Source organism: Ranitomeya variabilis, chromosome 5 (assembly GCF_051348905.1).
Source record: "Ranitomeya variabilis isolate aRanVar5 chromosome 5, aRanVar5.hap1, whole genome shotgun sequence".
In the NCBI taxonomy this organism is placed as follows: domain Eukaryota; kingdom Metazoa; phylum Chordata; class Amphibia; order Anura; family Dendrobatidae; genus Ranitomeya; species Ranitomeya variabilis.
Genome location: NC_135236.1, coordinates 333,115,421 through 333,137,319, shown reverse-complemented (window position 1 = coordinate 333,137,319; position 21,899 = coordinate 333,115,421). Strand labels below are relative to the sequence as shown.

General features: G+C 43.5%; 1 protein-coding gene across 2 annotated transcripts in view; it reads left to right on the top strand.

Moving 5' to 3' along the window:
- The window catches only part of SLC26A5 (solute carrier family 26 member 5), a 103,931-nt gene that overhangs the window by 16,097 nt on the left and 65,935 nt on the right, over positions 1–21,899 (top strand). For both annotated transcript variants that reach the window (XR_013215740.1, XM_077264732.1), the window contains exons 3-4: positions 11,434–11,573; positions 14,301–14,411. Coding sequence is in view for 1 of the 2 variants with exons in the window: in XM_077264732.1 (XP_077120847.1) it covers positions 11,434–11,573; positions 14,301–14,411 (251 nt within the window). In the remaining variant the exon portion in view is untranslated. The remainder of the gene's footprint in view (positions 1–11,433; positions 11,574–14,300; positions 14,412–21,899) is intronic.

The following is a 21,899-nucleotide window of genomic DNA, read 5'->3' as shown; positions in this document are numbered from 1 at the left end:
TATAAAAAGTTTAAGGTATGAAATCCTGCTGACTAATGTGGAGAGAGCCAAAAAATCATCATGATGACTGTTATTTCTGTGCAGTGCAAGTGCAAGGATTCAATAAGCATAAGAAACGAAAATGGGAGTAACATGGAATCTGCAAGAAGGCCTGTCCCTCATTGTGAAGATGTGCCTGTACCTGTGTTTACCATAAATAACAGTCATCATGATGATTTTTTGGCTCTCTCCACACCATTGGAACACCAAATTTGAAGCTTTTTCTTTGTCCTTTGCTCCATTTTCGTAATAATTCGATACATGCTTTGCACACTATGTGTGGTGCCCAAAACTTGTCTTGGTCCCCAAGCATAACCCCAAAATAGGCAAAATACACTTTTTTTACGAAGTCTGTTATGTTTCTTCTATGTTTTGGCAGTGTGTATTCACCACAAATGTAACAGAATGAGTCTGGATCGTTAAGACAACTTCTTCTTGATGAGTTCATGCTTTTCACTGGAAAACAGACAACAACATAAAGTTAGTGCAAAAATCAAGCTATGAACAAACTTTTAGAACACTAATTAACACAAAACTATATTGAGAACTGCTCAGTTCAAGTACTAATCCAAAGAAATTAATGAGATGATGCGTCGCATTTACCAACAAGTGCTATAAATAAGATACCAAAAATCTCAAAAACTTGAGCCAATCTGGCAAAACTGATGACATATTCAGAATCAGCACCCCAAAAATACCCTAAATTCGATGAAATATCTTTGGCACCAAAAATGCTGTTGACCAGTGTTATAGATCTGAAACCTCTGCCACTCCCACCCAGTGCTTCCTCCTGCTTGACTGAAAGCCTCTATGCTGTGTGACTTCAGGCAAATGAGCCGTCAGGCAGGAGGCAGCAGCGCTGGGTCTAGAGCTGGAGTGACAGAGGCTTCAGATCTTCAGACTCGTTTGAATCAATTCAATTGCTGATTTCTGGGTAAGAGGAATAGACTGGCGAGATAAAGGTGTTGCTGGACTTGTCTGTAAAAGATCTACATGTGCATATAAAAAGTTTAAGGTATGAAATCCTGCTGACTAATGTCCTTTAACCCCTTCACGACATTTGACATAAGTTTGCGTCATGGTCGGAAAGTAGTTCCCTCAAAATGACGTAAACTTATGTCACGGCAGTCATGCGAACACCGGAGCCTCAGCTGTCATTGACAAGAGCGGTGCCCACATCGCCCCAGGCTGTTTAACCCCCTAAATGCCGCGATCGATAGCAGGTTAGCTAGCCTGCTAGACTATGCTCAGAGCATGGTCTAAGAAGCTTCTGTCATTCAGGTAGGGCAGCACTGACAGATATAATGCATTGCAATCTTGTTGCATTGCAATGCATGATACCAGCAATCAAACTAACAAAAGTTAACCCCTTCCCGACCCATGACATATAGGTACGTTATAGGTTGTGTCCTTGTATTTGATGCGAGCTCCGACGCTGAGCCTGCATCTTTCCTGGCACATGACCGTTCATTTGATCAGCTGTCATGTGCTTCTAATAACCACGATCCACCCCCATCTGTTAATATGTTAAACGCCGCTGTCAATCTTTAATAGCGGTATTTAACTTGGTAAAATCAAACTAGATGTGCGTCATAAGGCCTGCCCATCAGCTCCCCTGTCACGTGATCAGGGGCTGCCGATGGGTTGTCATGACAGCAGGAGTCTGCAGAAGATCTCCATGCTTGTTATTGCAGATCACTTTTCCATTACGTCCCTCAAGACAGCACCATGGAGGACGTCCTTCCTTGACCTATAGCGGGACAGGATCATAGAGAGGTTAAAAGGACCCTCCCACCTCCACCCTCCAGTGTTTTTCCTGTCCCTACAGGGGACGGTTGTATGAGAGGTTGCTCCTAGAGCGAAGATAGACTCCTCTTTGAGAGGTTACTCAGCCAACAGTCAGCCTGTGCAATGGGCTTAGGGGGATCGTGCGGCAGGTCCAATCCTTCCCCCTGTCAAGTAGCCCAGGGTGGAAACTCCCCGGTGGGGAGTCCCTCAGCCCCAGAGACCAGTCGAGCGGACGGGCTCCTGGGTAGAGCCGATTCCTCCCAGTGGGGGGCTCTCGGCTCGGACACCGACCGGCAAAACACCACTACGTCCAAAAGTCGTGTGGTGGAGAAGGCCGTTGCGCTTCCGGTGACGTCAGAGAGGAGTGCCGGCACATAGGATTGGCGTGCGTTCCACGATGGAACACAGAAGGGGGCACAGGTGAAGAAATCATTGACAGTAATGCGGCATTCCTGACGGACGCCGCTTCCTTCCACGGTAGGCTCTCGGCGTTACCAGCTCCCACTGTCTTCTAGCAGGTATGGAGCCAGCACAGGTGAGTGCATGGTTTAAATGTTGCATTGATGGCCTGGGCCTCTGGGCTGACTCTAGTCTCATGCCTTTGTGCCAAAGCTGTACCTGGAACCCATTTGCAGCTAGGCCTTGGACCTCTAGGCTATGGTAGGGCCATATGTCCAGGCTACATCTCATGACTGCACTTCAGTTAATTGCAGGTCTTGTCTGAGCAGAGCCTTATGATTGGGCTTCAGAGTGATTTTTTTTGGAAGCATGCTTTCCATTTTCTGGTTCAGTAAACAAGTGTTTCACTTTTCTTTGCAACTTAACTACTCCGTCCATAGGAGGACACAAGGTGTTAATTCAGCACATTGTCTCCATGAAGACTGCCCTCCAGCTGCGGCTCATTAATTAGCTCCTTCGGGTGGAGTCAGTCTGACAAATGAGATGTACTGTTCAGAGTGGAGATTTATCTGGAACTCTGATAGATTGCTCTTTTGCTTAAAAGTGTAAGTCTGGTCTCTTGTTGGGCTCCTTCAAGCATGGCCTAGTCTCTCTGTGCATCTCTTTGCATCATACTGCTTCTAGGCATCATATCGAGTGCCTTCGTGCATAATACTGCATCATACTGCTTTTATGCATCATATGGAGTGTCTCTGTGCATGATACTACATCATAGTACATCTATGCAACATATTGAGTGCCTCTGTGGCTTCATACGGCATCATACTGTTTCATAGGGACTTTGTGCATCATATTGCTTTATAGTTCCTATATGCATCATAGCGCTTCATAGTTACTTTGTGCATCATATTGCTTCATGGTTCCTTTATGCATCAGAGTGCTTCATATTGCCTTTCTGCATCATATTGCATCATATTGCATCACGGTTCCCATATTCATCATAGTGCTCATATGGCCTTTGTGTATCATATTGCTTCATGGTTCCTATACGCATCATAGCGCCTCTGTGCATTATATTACAGCATATTGCTCCATGGTTCCTATACGCATCATAGCGCTTCATATTGCCTCTGTGCATTATATTACAGCATATTGCTTCATGGTTCCTATACGCATCATAGCGCTTCATATTGCCTTTGTTCATTAGATTACAGCATATTGCTTCATGGTTCCTATATGCATCATAGCGCTTCATAGTGACTTTGTGCATTATATTAGGCTGGTTTCACACTTGCGTTTTGATCTGCAGCGTTTTTAAAAAAAACGCATGTGGTGAAAAAACGCGTTTAAACGCTGCGTTTTTTTGACGCATGCGTTTTTGCATTGGGAAAAAAAACGCGGCGTTTTGACGCGTTTACATGCGTTTTTTCATGCGTTTGCATTTTTGAAACGCATGCTGAGAAGTGTGTGACAGCTGCCAATCATCAAAATCAACTAGAAAACCCACTATAAATAGAAATAGTTAGGGTTAGGGTTAGGGTTAGGATCCCTAGGGTTAGGGGTAGGGTTAGGGTTTGGATCCCTAGGGTTAGGGGTAGCTTTTTATTAGAAGAATGTCCTGGTCACCAGGTCACTGATAAGCCACCCCCCACCATCAAGGTGATAAAGGCATCCAAACCCTACCCCTAACCCTAACCCAAACCCTGACAAGCCACCCCCCACCATCAAGGTGATAAAGGGATCCAAACCCTAACCCTGACAAGCCACCCCCCACCATCAAGGTGATAAAGGGATCCAAACCCTAACCCTAACCCTAACCCTGACAAGCCACCCCCCACCATCAAGGTGATAAAGGGATCCAAACCCTAACCCTGACAAGCCACCCCCCACCATCAAGGTGATAAAGGGATCCAAACCCTAACCCTACCCCTAACCCTGACAAGCCACCCCCCACCATCAAGGTGATAAAGGGATCCAAACCCTAACCCTAACACTATGACCGTCAATACTCTACGAGTTTATTTTTTTAGTACTCTACACTTGGGGTGTCAACATTGAACAAAGCTTTTTATTAGAAGAATGTCCTGGTCACCAGGTCAACATAATAGCCAATTCCTATCGATCCCTAGGATCCCTAGGGGTAGGGTTAGGGGTAGGGTTAGGGTTAGGATCCCTTTATCACCTTGATGGTGGGGGGTGGCTTGTCAGGGTTAGGGGTAGGGTTAGGGTTAGGGTTTGGATCCCTTTATCACCTTGATGGTGGGGGGTGGCTTGTCAGGGTTAGGGTTAGGGTTTGGATCCCTTTATCACCTTGATGGTGGGGGGTGGCTTGTCAGTGTGTATTCTTGTTTTTTTCTATAAAAACACATGCGTTTTTAACGCAAGCAAACGCATGTGCTTAAAAACGCATGCGTTTACATAGACAGCAATACGTTTTTTGCGGCAAAAAAACGCCTCTAGAAATTACTACATGTTGCATTTCTGCAAACGGACACATGCAGCAAAAAAACGCATGCGTTGTTAAACACGGCAAAACGCGTACAAAAAAAACGCATGCGTTTTTAATGTTAAAGATAGGGAAAAAAAACGCTGCAGATCAAAACGCAAGTGTGAAACTAGCCTTACAGCATATTGTTTCATAGTTCCTATATGCATCATAGTGCTTCATTGTTCCTATATGCACCATAGTGCTTCATAGTTACTTCATGCATCATATTGCATCATATTGCTTCATAGTTCCTATATGCATCATATTGCTTCATTGTTCCTGTATGCATCATAGTGCTTCTGATTGCCTTTGTACATCATATTTCTTCATAGTTGCTATATGCATCATAGCGCTTCATAGTGACTTTGCATCATATTGCATCGTATTGAATCAGATTACTTAATAGTGCCTTTGGACATTATATTGCTTCATAGTTCCTATATGCATCATATTGCATCATAGGGTTTTGGTGCCCTGTGCCTCAGGGGGTATCATTAGTGAGTCGGGCGTGGTGCTTTTTTCGCCTCTGGCGGTGAACCACTGGGTTAGACCTTCTGTCTGGTGCCTTGTGTGGCCGCACATTGTATCATGGGCCTACCACTTCACATTTTTGTCTTGGGCCTCAACTCTAGATATAGAGTCCTTGTGTTTTGGACCCAGATCCAGCTTTTGTTACTTCATTCTTTACAACTGGGCTTAGTCAAGCAAACAGATATGCTTGAATTGGCTTAGTAAAATTTGCATTTCTTCTGTTTGGAACAGATCTCTCAGGTAGGTTCTACCTTGAGTGCTAAAGGCAAGTCTATTACATAATTAGCTTTAAAAGATGACATACGTCATTTTGGTACATCCTATAATCCTATATAAAAGGACATACTACTGTCCTGGGAGCGGAAAAATCCCACGAGTTGAAAGGAAGGATTCCTTCCTCCTTGGAATGCTTTGCCCTAAGATATTAGGACCATCTACAATTTGCATAGTTTTGGGCGCTCCCTCAGGGCACATTTGTTCAGAGTGGCCTATCACGTTCCCTAATCAGTCATTTTATGTTTGTGTGTGTAGCCCATTCACTATCTCCATCTATCCCCCACCCCCTGAAGATGGCTGTGCCATCATTGTAAATACAACATTGTTAATACACACTTGTACATTGTATCTTCCCCACCTCATTATAGATTGTGAGCTCTCACGAGCAGGGTCGTTTTATTATGCTTTAATTATTATATGGTTGTTACTTATGACTGTTCTGTTTGAAACTGTCAAACTGTAAAGCGCTGTGGATTATGTTGACACTATATAACTAAAGTTTATTGTTGTTACTATTATTAATCCTTCCCAAACTCCACATTCGGCAATCAGATAGACAGACAGTTTCTTGTCCCATAAGTCTGTTGCGTTTTGTTTACCAGGGACATCAGCACTGCCTTTTGTACCTTGTGGTGAAGCAGCAGCACTGTGTCGTGTGACAGAGGATCCCATACAGCTCATACGGCTCTTACAGCAGTCTCGGCTCCTAAGATAAATGAAACTGTATCCAGGGCTCTTAGTGTTAAGACCCCATAGTCTCACTGCCTCACAGTAGATAATCTCCCGCTGTGATGAGGAAGAAACCTACTTTTTCTCTAGCCATGGAATATGGTTACTCCCACAATGGCAGTCTAAGGGTACCGTCTCACAGTGGCACTTTGGTCGCTACGACGGCACGATCCGTGACGCTCCAGCGTCGCTCCAATATCGCTCCAGAGTCGTAGACAGCGGTCACTCGTTGCAATGCACGACGCTGGAGCGATAATTTCATGACGTATTTGCGATGTAGAAGCCGTTGGTTACTGTGCGCACATCGTATACAACCTTTGTAAGGCTACGTTCACATTTGCGGTCGGGCGCCGCAGCGTCGCCGCATGCGTCATGCGCCCCTATATTTAACATGGGGGCGCATGGACATGCGTCGCACTTGCGTTTTGCGCCGCATGCGTCCCTGTGGCGCCCGCATCCGGGCGCAGAGGACGCAGCAAGTTGCATTTTTGCTGCGTCCAAAATTAATCAAAAAAAGGACGCATGCGGCGCAAAACGCAGCGTTGTGCATGCGTTTTGCTGCGTTTTTGTTTGCGTTGTGCATTGCGGCGCCGACGCTGCGGCGCACAACGCAAATGTGAACGTAGCCTTACACGATGCGATCATGCCACCACAGCGGGACACTTGACGACGAAAAAAAGTTTCAAATGATCTGCTACGACGTACAATTCTCAGCGGGGTCCCTGATCGCAGTAGCGTGTCAGACACAGCGATATCGTATGGATATCGCTGGAACGTCACGGATCGTGCCGTCGTAGCGACCAAAGTGCCACTGTGAGACAGTACCCTAAGTGTATAAAGATCCCTGAGAAGATTGCCTCTTGGGATATGTATGAGCGTAATATGCATATATGGACAAATAAGTTGACATACTTATAATGTCTGGACTAATGACTCGTATAAATGCAGTTTCGAATAATTTCAGGTGTCGGAAGATTTTTTTACTAGCAACACCACCTTCATCCATTCAGAGTCCGGACTCCCTGTGTCTAACATCAGTAAAACAGGAGTGATGATCCACGTTTCTCTTTCAGCGCTTCTAATGAGAAGCCCGACATTGGTAATGGCAGGAGATATTACCTGCCAGATGGTGTATTCCTTAGTTTCAATAATATCCAACCCTTACTTGGGGTTAGACATCTAAGGATTTGGAATAGACGTGATCTCCTGAATGAGTAATGTGCGTACATCCCAATGCTCGGCCATTATCCATGTACTAACTGTTATTGGTTTGATCTTCCCGCAGTCCAGGACCTCTGTCCTGCAGGTCTTCTTGTAGTACGGTAAGCTGGTCTGTAACCAAGGCTTAACCTGAGCCCAGAAGGTCCGATGAAGGAACAGTCCTGGGTTATAAGCACATGCAGCTTAGTATTGGTCGGTACAGTCCTCATTGTGTGGTGGCTGTGACTTTCACCATATTTTGCGGGGCAATAAGGTTTTCTAACCCTATTCTGGGGCTGCGATGTCTATAAGTATCTATCACAATAAATAACTTGCTTGGTTCATTATTGGTATTGGAGTACAATGGGTGAATTTCCCTCTGTTTCTGATGCTTATTTCATTTACCACATTCATACTGAAATTGGCCATTATAGATGTATATTAGACACTCACTACGGTGATTTTCTTTGCGGATCTCTTTAGATATCTATGGTTTTTCTGATCTTTCAGATCATTTATATATCTAGTCTGGTTTTTGCCTGGGACTTTGATTCCTGGGCTTCTGTACCCACACTGGAAGAGTTTCTTTGGTATTCTCCATGGTGCTGTCCTGAGGGACGTAATGGAAAAAGGGAATTAGACCTACCGGTAATTCGGTTTCCAGGTAGTCCCTCAGGACAGCACCCTTAGTTCCCTCCCTTATGTTTCTCTTTTTAGGCTTGTACGGGATTAATCTACCGGCAGATTGTTCGTCCTTTGGGTCACCATGGCTCGAAATTAAGATGAAGCCGTTAAATGGTTATTACAGACATGTTTGTAAGGGCATGTTTAGACTGTTTATTTCCATCCTTCTGTGGTACTTTGAAAAAACACTGGAGGGTGGAGGTGGGAGGGTCCTTTTAACCTCTCTATGATCCTGTCCCGCTATAGGTCAAGGAAGGATGTCCTCCATGGTGCTGTCCTGAGGGACTACCTGGAAACCGAATTACCGGTAGGTCTAATTCCCTTTTTTTGTGATAATCAGCTAATGGCCGGCTTTCTTTGTAGGTGAAGATTTCTGCTATACATAGCAGGGCTGTAACCCTGCAATGTGTAGCACAATTGATCAGATGGGAACCTAAGGGGATTATTAAATACAGTAAAAAGCAGAAAAAAAAGTTCTAAAAAATATTTTTAAAATGTACACGTTCAAATCACCCTCCTTTTGCCACATTCCAAATAAAATCATAAAAAAAATGCATTCATAAACACCCAATCTATCAAAATATAAACTAAATTAATCTGATCGGTAAGCGGCGTAACGAGAAAAAAATCTCATTTCCCGAGATCTTGGTGCCAAGATCTCCATCTGCGCATGCGCCGCCCCCGGCAGTCATTTTCCCGGAGTCAACCGCATAGTAATTTGGTATCGCCAGGTCCAGAATGACCCGACCTATAAAACTGTCTCGCTATTTAACCCTTTCAGTGTACTCCAGAAATTTTTGTTATAAAAAAAAATTATGCTTTTCATTAAACCGCCAAAAAAAGTGGGCTAAGACACGATCAAAAAGTTGAATATAAATATACTATCCCTGAAAACATCATTTTGTCCCTCAAAAAAGCAAGCCACCACACAGCTCCATCAGTGTGCATGTCTCCCGAAGCATGAGCTGGGCATAATGTATGGGCACTACAACTTACTGGGTACTACACTGGCAGATTTTTAATTTTCACTCCGCAACATCTGCTGTTGCTGGTTTCTGGAAAACGCAAATGGAGTCAAAATTGACCCTACACCTGTAGATAAACTCCTAGAGCGGTAAATTCCAAAATGCGGTCACTTGAGGGGGGATTCTGAGCTTCTGGCACTTAGGGGCACTGAATATAGAGTTCGCAAAGTATTCTGTGATAATTTGTTCTCCAAGATTCAAATAGCGTGCCATCCCCCCGAGCAGTACTGTACAACCACATATGCCACATTTAACAGAAATTGTGTGCCAAATTTCGCTGAAATTTTCACCCATTTCCCAGTGTGTAAATGTAACATTTGTGGCTAAAACTAAAATTTTGTGGTAAAAATGTAATTAGTTTTTCATCACTGCCCAATGGCGTAAAATTCTGTGACCCACTCGTGGTTTCAATATGATCACTGAACCATTAGAAGAATTCATTAAGAGGTGTAGTTTGAAAAATGGGGTCACTTATGGGGGATTCTGCGGTTCTGGCACCTCAGGGGCTCAGCCAATGTGACATGGCACCCTCCGGTCATTTCAAAATCTGAACTCCAATGCGGGCCTTCTTCCCTTCTTAGTTTTGCATTGTGCCTCAAAAGTAGTTTTTGACCATCTATGGGGTATTGATGCACTCAGAAGAAATTGCTTAACAATTTGTAGCTTTCATTTTCTCATATTATTCCTTTTGAAAATTAAAAGCTTGGGGCCAAAGTAACATTTTAGTTGGAAAAAATTTAATTTTTCCATTAACTCTGCCGAATGTTATACAATTCTGTGACTCGCCTGAAGGATAAAAATGCTCATTACGCCCCTAGATGAATTCCTCGGGAGGTGTAGTTTCCAAAATCGGGTAACTTGTGGGGGTTTCTGCTGTTATTGGCATGTCAAGGGCTCTTCAAGTGTAGCATGAAGTCTGCAATCTGTTCCACCCAAAATTGAGCTGCAGAATTCAATTGGCGCTCTTTCCCACCTGAGCCCTGCTGTGTGCGAAAGAGTAATTTCCCGCTGACACATTTTCTCCTGTTACCTTGTGAAAGTTAACAATTTGGGCCAAAACCATCATTTTTTGCAGGAAAATTGTATTTTTTCATTTTCACGGCTCAACATTGTAAAAAGTAGACATGTGGTAAATGTTATTTATTAACTATTTGGTGAGATATAACAATTTGGTTTAAGGGCATAAAAGTTAGAAAATTGCGACATTTTCAAAATGTTCTCCAAAATTCTGATATTTAAACAAGCGCAAAAAAATATCGGCCTAAATTTTAACATTATCACGAAGTACAGCGTGTCGTGGAAAAACAATCTCCGAATCATTGGGATGCATTGATGCATTCCAGAGTTACCTCATAAAGTGACACTGGTCAGAATTGTAAAATGTGGTCTGGTCATGATGTGAAAACAGGCTTTGGGGGTTTGTGAAGGGGTTAATGTGAAATCAAAACCCGCAGATACCATTTTAGCAAGGGTGGGTAGCAGGGTGTAAAGAGGGTGATGGCTGTTTCGCATTCTCCAGCCTTCTGGCTAGAGTACTAGAGACCGCTTTGGTAAATGTGAAGCACTTTACACCCTGTAATCCGATGTCTGTGACTTCCCATTAAAGAAAGACTGCTTCTCCCTTCTGTGTACACACTATAATGGATATGCATGTGTAAATGTGCACAAATTGAATAACTGCAAAGCGGAGTATTTTTAATGTGCTAAGAAATATTTCTCGTGACCTCTGGTGTGTGTCCTAAATGCACGTAGTAATGTCTTATTTTATAGGAAAAGTTTGGTTTCTTCAATTAATCCCTGTTAGATGAGCTATGCTAAGTATATGCCGATAATCTTGTGTAATTGCTTAGTCCTCATTTAATCAGCCACTCCTAGAAGGTACACAGGAAGCAGCTTTATCTGTATCTAGTAATAGTCATTATGGATTGGAAATTTTTCATACTTGTCAGATTTGTAGATTTCCTTGTGCACACAGCGAGGTTGATAAAGATTTTGGGGTGGAGTAGATATAGTGTCCTACAAAAAGTCCTATACCGCAAACCCCATCAAACATTATAATATGTACAGTATTTATAAAAATGTGTCCTGAGGGAGCTCAAGCTGAACATACAACCATGTAATAGTGCCATACAGTGCATCCTGGTCATGACTAGTTGATGCCATCAAACATGAGCCAGACACGGGTGCCTTCCATAGTTCCTCCAGGGGCCTTCCAGAAGTCTGTATGCTGACCACATCATGTCATCCCTGTTACCTATGTATCCTGTGTTACAGATGTACTGTGAAAAAAACAAAAACTCAGCTATACAGCTTTCTTCCAATCTTGAAATGGCTACCACGTTATCCAGTAAAGGAGTACCTTTTAGGAGACCTAATATCTGGACTGAGTACAGGAGTCATGCAGTTACCTCAAGGTTAGTACTTCAGTGTTAATGGACAGTACAGCTCAGCCTAAAGTTCACTTATTTCCCTTCACTCTGTTATTTGCAGAAAACCACATTGTGTGGGTGAGAGGCTGGCTGTACGGTATAATGCCAGGAAAATGTCTGCATCATGATCACTGCTTTATCTAATTTCTACAGGTCTGGAAATCTCCAGTCAAATGTACTAGAAGTTCTGTTCTAAGCGCTTGTGCATTTTCTATTGTATGTAATAAAGTGTTCATTGTATAAAGAAACAAAGACACAATTTTCACATAAACTTTGGGTAGAATTTAACAAACTTAAAATCAGACACGCGATCACCAGATTGTGGATCCCTTTATTAAAGCTGTTTTCCGTGGCCCTATTTTTGAGCTCCCCTTTTGTATCTCGGCTTCTTACAGCTTAATCTCCACTCTTCTTGCGTCACTTGGTCACGATCACGACAGGTTTTTAATTTTTAAGCATATTACTGACTAAAAGCAAAGACCAAGAAAATTGATAAATTGATGAAGCATATATTAACAAGTTATATAATTTTAAGCACAAGGACGTCATGGAGACTTTTTTCTAGCTTGGCCAGCTCTCATCCTTGAGTTCTTGCTGTTCATTAGGATGAGCTTTATGTAACACCACTCATAGCCTGTAGTGTTGCAGTAGTTGTGTAGTGTAGTGGCCGAAGGCTTTCGTATTTAGCTGATTGCCAGCGGCGTCTTTTAACGCCTTGGCAACATTCATTACCCAGCGTGGGTAGCGACTGCATTATACAGCTGTCACCCAAGGTTTGTTGCCAATGGGTTGTCAAGTCAAGGCAGCTGAGGGTCTACCGGAGGCCCCTGTGTCGGCCTTATTGTAGCCGGTTACATAGCAGAACGCTAATAACTTATTGACTGCTGAATTGCAGTGGATTGTATAGGTGAAAAAGCAATCTCAGGTTCAGGTCTTTAGGGGCCAATTTAACAAATGTAAGAAATATTTGAAAATCATATAAAACATAATTATATATTTGATATTAATGCTTGCAGAATTGTGTGAACTAATAGAGCATAAAAATATTTATCCCACGTTTCCAATGGTGAACGCTGAAATGGAGAAAAATTGTATTTTGATCATGTCCTGCCCCATATGGACACCAAATTGATCAAAATAAAAATTGCAGCTCGCAATGCTAAAAGCAAGCTCCATTTCAATGTGTGTCAACTGAGCGATAAAAAAAAAAGTAAAAAAACAAACAACAAAACACTGTGCGATTTTACCACAAAGTGAAAATCGTAAAAACAAAATGTGAGAAAAATGCTGTTTTGTTTTCAACTCCATCTCACTTGGAATGTTTTCCACATTCAAAATGACAACCCTTCTCACAAAAAAAATAAACTAAATTATGGATGTTGGAAAAAGGAGAGAGAAAAAATCTAAAGCGCAAAAAACGGTCTTTTCTCCAAAGGGTTGAAAACATTAAGCAAAATAGCCACTTACCACAATACCTTAATTAATTGGAATAGGCAACTTTTACTAAGGTCTGTCCCACACGTCCAGATAATTCCGGTACCGGAAAAAATCGGTACCGGAGTTATCCGTGTCCGTGTGTCCGTGAGCTCACGTAGGCCATACGTGTGGCACACGTGCGGCAGCCGTGTGCCGCCTGGGTACCACATGGAGCGTGCAGGAGAGACAGCGCTACAGTAAGCGCTGTCCCCCCAGCATGGTGCTGAAGCCGCCATTCATCCGTTCTCTCCAGCGCTCACTGGGGAGAAGGGATGAAAAATCCTTTTTTTTTTTTTTATGTGTTTAAAATAAACTTTAGGGCATCCTCCCCCCTCCCACCCCCTGTGCGCCTGGCCGCCGGCATTAAAATACTCACCCGCCTCCCTCGACGCTTGCTCTCCGCCCAGCAGCTTCTCCTGCACTGAGCGGTCACGTGGTGCTGCCCATTACAGTTGATGAATATGCTGCTCCACCTCCCATAGGGGTGGAGCCGCATATTCATCACTGTAATGGGCGGCACCATGTGACCGCTCATACAGGAGAAGCTGCGGGGCGGAGAGCAAGCGTCGAGGGAGGCGGGTGAGTATTTTAATGCCGGCGGTCGGGCGCACAGGGGGTGGGAGGGGGGAGGATGCCCTAAAGTTTATTTTAAACACATAAAAACAACAAAAAAAAAGGATTTTTCATCCCTTCTCCCCAGCGAGCGCTGGAGAGAACGGATGAATGGTGGCTTCAGCACCATGCTGGGGGGACAGCGCTTACTGTAAGCGCTGTCTCCAGCACGGCACACGGACTGCACACGGAAAACATCCGTGTGCGTTACGTGTTTTACACGGACCCATTGACTTTAATGGGTCCGTGTAATACGTGCGCTCCCACGAACACTGACATGTCTCCGTGTTTGGCACACGGAGACACGGTCCGCAAAAAATCAATGACATCTGCACAGATGCATTGATTTCAATGTGTCTACGTGTGTCAGTGGCTCCGGTACGTGAGGAAACTGTCACCTCACATACCGGAGCCACTGACGTGTGAAACCGGCCTAAGACATAGGAGTGAACACCTATAGTTTCCCTGCCAAAATCAGCTGGTCACTAGGGCTTCAGCAGCCACGTACAAATTACCAGAACAGATCTTTTATTTGCGATCTCCACCTTCGAGCAACCCGTATAATTCATCATTTAGAAGTGATTGTGTTTTTACAGAAGTAAAACCTGTGTTTTGTTGTTTCAGGTTTAGCCTATGCCCTGCTGGCATCAGTACCCCCTGTATTTGGATTGTATTCTTCATTTTATCCAGTGTTCCTATACACTTTCTTTGGTTCTTCAAGACATGTATCAATAGGTAACTTGTAACATTTGTAGTAATCTGATGCATATGTGTGTTTCTCTTCCATGTTTTTCATATTCTTTTTATTACTATATTAAACTATTGTTTTGTCTTGCTTTCCTCTCTTGTGTTTGCTGTACATGGTGAATGGCATTTGGTGAGAATGACCTAGATGGCATATTCTTTTCAGAGCCAATATAGACAGACATCAGAACAAATTGAGCAATGTAAAGATAAAAACAGATTGCAAAATGTGTTGTTTTTTAAGGTCAAATATTTCTAACTTGCTAGATAACATCCAAACAAATGGATCAGTAAGGCTACGTTCACACTAGCGTTGTGCGCCGCTGCGTCGGCGACGCAACGCACAACGCACGCAAAAACGCGGCAAAACGCACGCAAAAACGCGTTTTGCGACGCATGCGTCGGTTTTTGCCGAAAATCGGACGCAAGAAAAATGCAACTTGTTGCGTTTTCTTGGTCCGACGCTTGCGGCAAAAAAGACGCATGTGTGGCACAATGCAACAAAAAAAAACGCATGCGTCCCCCATGTTAAGTATAGGGGGCGCATGACGCATGCGTCGCCGCTGCGTCGCCGACGCAAACCCGACGCACATTAGCTTAACGCTAATGTGAACGTAGCCTAACCTATAATAATATGGACATTGTGATAGCTAATCATCAAACTCACTTGGATAATGACACACAACAGCTGCAGGGCAAGAAATCATGCTGCTGCTCACTGGGTTGTAAAATATGTGATATCTTGAATTTGCTTGAATATTCTACACTGCTTAGCTTGGTGTTTTTTTTCCTAACTTATGCACAACAACTTCCTTTTTTTTACCATTTCCCTCTAAAATGAAGAAACATACAAGTTCCTGAATTTTCTTCTTGTGCAATCTACCAACCTCTTTAGTAGAATAAAATAACATAAGTATGTAATAAACAGTGCCCTTTTATCCTCTTCGACTAGTAAGGCCATGTGCACACGCTACGGATTCCAATGCGGATTTGATAAATCCGCAGTGAAAAATCGCTGCGGTTTTTACTGCAGATTTGTCGCGGTTTCTTCTGCGGTTTCCTCTGCGGGTTTTCACCTGCAGATTCCTATTGGAGCAGGTGTAAACCCGCAGCGGATTCCGCAGAAAGAATTGACATGCTGCGGAAAATAAACCGCTGCGTTTCCGCGCGTTTTTTTCCACAGCATGTGCACTGTGGATTTTGTTTCCCATAGGTTTACATTGTACTGTAAACTCATGGGAAACTGCTGCGAATCCACAGCGTGTGCACATAGCCTCAGGGGGCTATTAGCATTATGTTTATCTGTTACCATTGGTGTCGCTGGAACAATTGAGGGATCACATGTAGTGCTCCTTCTCTCTCTCTTGCGCTCCTCTCTCTCTCTCTCTCTCTCTCTCTTGCAGCACTCCTCTCTCTCTCACAGTGCTCCTCCTCTCTTGCAGCGTTACTTGTCTATCTTGCAGCGCTCCTATTCTCTCTCTTGCAGCCCTCCTCTCTAGCAGCGCTCCTCCTCTTGGAGCACTACTTTTCTATATCTCTCGCGGTGCTCTTTTTCTCTCTTGCAGTGCTCCTTTTCTCTTGCAGCACTCCTTTTTTCTTGCAGCGCTCTTTTTCTCTTGCAGCGCTCCTTTTCTCTTGCAGCGCTCCTTTTCTCTCTCTCGCAGCGCTCCTTTTCTCTCTTGCAGCTCTCTTTTTCTCTCTTGCAGCTCTCCTTTTCTCTTTCAGCGCTCCTTTTCTCTTTCAGAGCTCCTTCTCTCTTTCAGTGCTCCTTCTCTCTTTCAGTGCTCCTTCTCTCTTGCAGTGCTCCTTTTCTCTTGCAGCGCTCCTTTTCTCTTTCTTGCAGCGCTCCTTTTCTCTCTCTTGCAGCGCTCCTTTTCTCTCTTGCAGCTCTCTTTTTCTCTCTTGCAGCTCTCCTTTTCTCTTTCAGCGCTCCTTTTCTCTTTCAGAGCTCCTTCTCTCTTTCAGTGCTCCTTCTCTCTCTTTCAGTGCTCCTTCTCTCTCTTGCAGTGCTCCTTTTCTCTTGCAGCGCTCCTTTTCTCTTTCTTGCAGCGCTCCTTTTCTCTCTCTTGCAGCGCTCCTTTTCTCTCTCTTGCAGCGCTTTTTTTCTTGTTGAGGGAGGATCTAAAGTGATCCTTCACGGTTAACTCAGTGATTTCCAAATTAATCTACAAGGCGTTGCCGGCAACTGAAAATGACCAGACGGAGACGTGTGTCTCTGTTTGGGGGGATCAAGCTGATCTCTCTGGCCCCCGTTTATTGTGTATGACTTTTCATAGTCATAGAAATTATACTTCAACCAATCAGCATAAGAACACGCTCACAGTTCTTCGTCAAAGTTTCATAGAACAATACACCCTCAGTCTCATGTTCTGTTTAGATTGCAACAATCAAGGTCTCATCAAGGTCTCATAACAGCTGTAAACTTTAGCCTACTAACAAAATGTATATCAAAACAACAAAATGGAGTCGAAAAGCACAAAATGGAGAATCTTTCTTAATTCGTCCCTTCACATTCCCCCCTAGATAAATTTTGTTAATTAATGTCCAGCATCAGAGGTACTATCCCAAGCTATAAGCTTGAGGGGTACTGGTCTTCACATGGCTGGTGCCATGTTACCAGTCATGGCTGTTGCGGCATACCCGTCACCCCTGTATACTAGAATTTACGAATAACAATTATTGATAAGTGGTGGGGATCTTTTGAAGATAGCCATGCGCTTGGCTTCAACATCTTCATCAGATAACTTTGTGAAATCGGTGTAGAGAAGAGCAGGGGTGGCAACGCTTTTGGTTTCATCATTAGTTGTCTTAGTGCAGAATTTCCTAATACACACAGAAATACACCAAAGAACAAGTTTTAGTATTACATACATGACAAGGATAAAGGCAGCGATATGTAACAAACTTTGCAAGATTCCAGCTATCCAGCCCCCAAGTCCCTCAAACCAATTGGCTAGATTAAGAAAGGAGAAGGTGTCTGCCCACAACTGTGCTTATTACGGTCATTGTCTTTATTATATTAATCTCTGAGTCTTTGAATGTCCTCTAACTTTAACTTTAGAGTACTATTGGGATCTATATAGTGACAGCAAGCGGGTCCAATAACCTGACACATACCACCCTGTGCTGCTGTTAAGTAATCCAGTACTACAGTGTATTAATTAGTGACTATAATAAATTGGTTTTGGACAGCAACAGTAGTATTAAGTATATCCAATATATCCCAAATTTGATCATCTAGAAAATCTATGGCCCTAAGCAATTTATCCCACATTTGTGTAATCATAGGGTAAATGGAAATAGAACTGACAATTTTATTGGCTATACCCATCTGTGCTATTAATCTTTCATGATATTGTACAAACTTATTATTCAAGGATATTGGAGAATTTAGGCTGTCCCATGTGGTTACCAATATTATTATATGGAAATACGAAAAACCAAAACATTATGTCCCCTTATTTGCTACTAGTCTGTTTGACCAGCTTGTAGTGCGATACGTGGATCCATGTCGGTCTTCCTTCCAGCTTTACTGACATAGGAGTAATGAGGACTTGGTAGGGACCGTCATACAAGGTTCTAGTCCATATTTTCTGACATTCCTTTTCACGACCACAAAACCACCAAATTTCAAGTTGTGACAAGTATCGGTTTCTGCTTAATCTGGAAGGGAAGAAGAAACTAAAACATAGATGTTAGCAAGATTTTTACTAAGCTGAATAACATATTGAACAGCACGGTCAGTTTCTTCTGATAACTACTGAGACTGTAAATTTGCAACTGGGGGCCTAGCACCAAACAATATCTCATATGGGGACAGGCCATGTTTTGCCTTAGGGGTAGTGCAAATATGGTACAGTACAATGGGTAGGAGCTCTGGCCATGGAGCCGTAGTCTCCTGCATCATTTTGGTCAATTGTCCCTTCAGTGTGCCGTTCAGACTCTCAACTTTTCCACTGGGTTGTGGAGAGTATAGAGTATGGAGGGCTACAGTGGATCCAAGCATTATCAAAACCTCCTGATACACATGAGAAGAAAAGGCCGGAACTTGGTCACTTTCGACGACTTCTGGAACACCATATCTGCATATGACTTCCATCACCAGTTTCTTCGCTGTAGTCTTTGCAGTCATGTTGGTAACGGGAAATACTTTCGGCCAACTGGAGAACATGTCGACAACCACCAGACAATATTCATACCTTCCAGACTTAGGCAACGTGATGTGGTCCACCTGGAGCCTTTGGAAAGGATAGTCGGGCTTAGCAAGGTGCTTCGGGGGTACATGTTGAGTGCTGTCAGGACTGTAGAAATACCTGGAGCCCAGTAGAATTTTTGTACATTTTTTCCTCGATGTGTGGGCCCATGTGCCCACATGGCAATAGCAGGGTACATTCGCTTAGGGAGACACACAAGTTGGTCCTTTTTCCAGAGACCATTGTCCATACGTGCTCCATCAGCCTTCCACTGCTTCACCTCTTCCTTTGGGGACATTGTCTGCATCGTCATTAAGCGATCTCGCAGGGTCCGACAGAAAACCTCAGTCTGGGGTAGATCATCAGGTTCCTGTAGAGTCAGTGTTTCTTGTAACTGTTTACGCTGAGAGCGTGTGGTCACCACCATAGTTGGTATGATCATTTCAACGGGTAGGAGAGCAGCAGCTTTTGCTTGCATATCCGCAAAGGTGTTACCAACAGTCTGTGGACTGTTCCTAGGACCGTGCTCCTTAACTTTGATAATAGCCACCTGGGTAGGTAATTTGATTGAGTCCATGAGGGTTTTAACAGCTTCAGCATTCTTCACTGGAGTCCCGGCGGTGGTAATAAACCCTCGATTGGCCCATAGGGCTCCGAAATCATGAGCAATACCAAATGCATACTGTGAGTCCATCTATATATTAGCCCACCTGTCTTTGGCCAGAACACATGCAGTAGACAGAGCCTGAAGTTCTACTTTTTGTGCTGACAGTGAGGGAGGGAGTGCAGCTGCGTGCACTACACCGTATCCAGTATGGAACCTGAAAAAATCATCAGCATATCTTGAACCGTCTTTCAGGGCATTGTAGAGAGGTTGCATTATGCGGGATGCGTCCGGTATCCACTGACAACAATAAGTACATAGTCCAAGAAAACACTGGAGTTCATTCTCATCTTTCGGAAAGGAAGGGAACTGACGGCTATTATTCTTTCTTTTGTGAGGTGTCTGACACCCTGAAGGAGACAGTGACCCAAAAATATCACATGACCAAGGCAGAACCGAAGTTTCGAGGCCGAAACCCGACAGTTCAGATCTGCCAGATACTTGAGGAGTCTAACAGTGGCAGCAATGGCTTCCTGCTCTATTCGTGCACACAACAAAAGATCAGCCACATTTTTTTTTTTTGCAAACTGATTGGGACTATTTTGGGCCCCTTGTGGCATAACTGTCCATGTCAATTGTCGTCCCTGATAAGTGAATGCAAACAGAAACTGGCAATCTGGGTGTAATGGAATGCTGAAGAAGGCATTGGCAAGGTCGATGACTGTGAACCAAGCAGCATCCTGAGGTATCTGGGACAAAAGAGTATGTGGCTTTGGCACCACAGGAGTTTCTAGAACAGTAACTGCATTAACTGCCCGTAGATCTTGTACCAGCCGGTACACAGGGGGTTGGCCAGGTGGGGTCTTTTTCTTAACAGGAAACAAGGGCGTGTTACATGGGGAAACAGGGTACAAGGGCACCATTATCGAGTAACGTTTGTATTTGTCCCTTGAGGCCCCGCTCCTGATCATGTTTCAAAGGGTATTGATAGACTTTGGGAAAAGGGGCACCAGGTTTGAAAAACACTTTTACTGGTTCTACAGGCATTATTGGGGGTGGATCTGGGCCTATCAGGGCCATCATAACCGTAGGAAAGGCATGTAGGATACAGATGTCATTGTGTTCATCTGCATAGGGGTTATATAACGTAAGAACCAGCTGACCATCATCTTGGAATTGTATTCTGGAGCGAAACTGTGGTAATAAATCTGCCCCCAGTAAATTTACCGGACATACGGGAGAGATTAGGAACTGAACAGTGACTTCAGGGAAGGGTCCCAATGGGATGGGTTTTGTAAGAGTATATTTATTGGGTCTGCCATCTACTCTAATTAAAACAAGCTCTTGGTCTGAGAATTGACATGGCGGGGCTGGGGAGTGAGATTCCCATACATAGGGTTAAAAGGGATATTGGAGTATGAGACTGGATTTGTGTACGGTGGGAGGAGGGCAGGAGCTGGAGTCTGTTACATGGGCCACTGATAAGGAACAGAGCTGCGTCCTTGTAGTTTGTAGCTGCGGTGGGGGCTGGAATTAGAGCAGGATTCGCTGCGGCTACTGGTTTAACCTTTTAATTTCCCTGCTGATGCAGAATGGGCTAAGTTCTGAAAACCCTTTTTTTTTTTCCTTACTACTTTTAATGCATCATCCGGAGAGGAAGTCTCAATATCGGGTCTAACTGACATTATTGCCTCTTTCAATTCAGATTTAAGGCCGGACATTAAAGCTACTACAAAAAAGTGTGTATGGGCTTTTTGTTACAATGAGAATCCCAGATCTTTAAATACTACCATAAGACGCCCATAGAACTTCTCGGCAGTCCAGGATATATTGGTGCCTTGGGGTTAAAGGGCATAGGGCTTACAGTCGGGAGTAGAGGCTTAATTTCCTAGGGAGGGACCATATTATCTAGCAGGGAGACCCCCTCTCCCAAATTTTTGATTGTTTGCTTTCCCGACACATTAATCTCAGTCACTTTCTCAGTTCCTTCTAGTACCACAAAACATCCAGTTTTTTGTCATAGTAATAGACAACTTTGCCTTTTCAACGTGACAAAACAATCAGAATTCACGTCCTCTGTTGATCCTCAATTTGCTATATATCAACCACTCAACTTGAAGCAGGTGAATCTTTTACCAATCTTTCAATCACACTGATAACCAAACAATCACTTACAAGTTTCCTTCTAAAACTAGGCACTATATTTCACTTTCAATTTCCAATTTCAACTTACAATATTTCTTTGTACTTCAAAACAATATTGGCGCTTTAAACAAAACACAGATCTACCAGCGCGTACTACACCAAGAAAATACAGAGAGACTTAGAACGCAGCTACGTGCCCCCTCCATACCAGAGACACAGCATAGATAAGAAAATCGCAACATTCCTCAGCACAGAAAGGAGAAAGCAATAGCGCAGCTATTTGACCCCTCCCATCTGGTATCTTAGAAATTTCACACAGAAACGGAATACAGCAGTTCTCAGACTTAATTAATTTCTACAAAACCTTCATTACACAATTCACATGCCAGAACACCTTAGAAAAACCAATGATTGAGAATATTTTCCCTGCATTCCTGACAGATTTCTTTCCCCGTCTTTGGGCTAACAATATCAGATTCATCACACAAATTCAAAGTCTTCTTCTTCCACGGAAACTGATTCTCCTTTAGAGCTAAA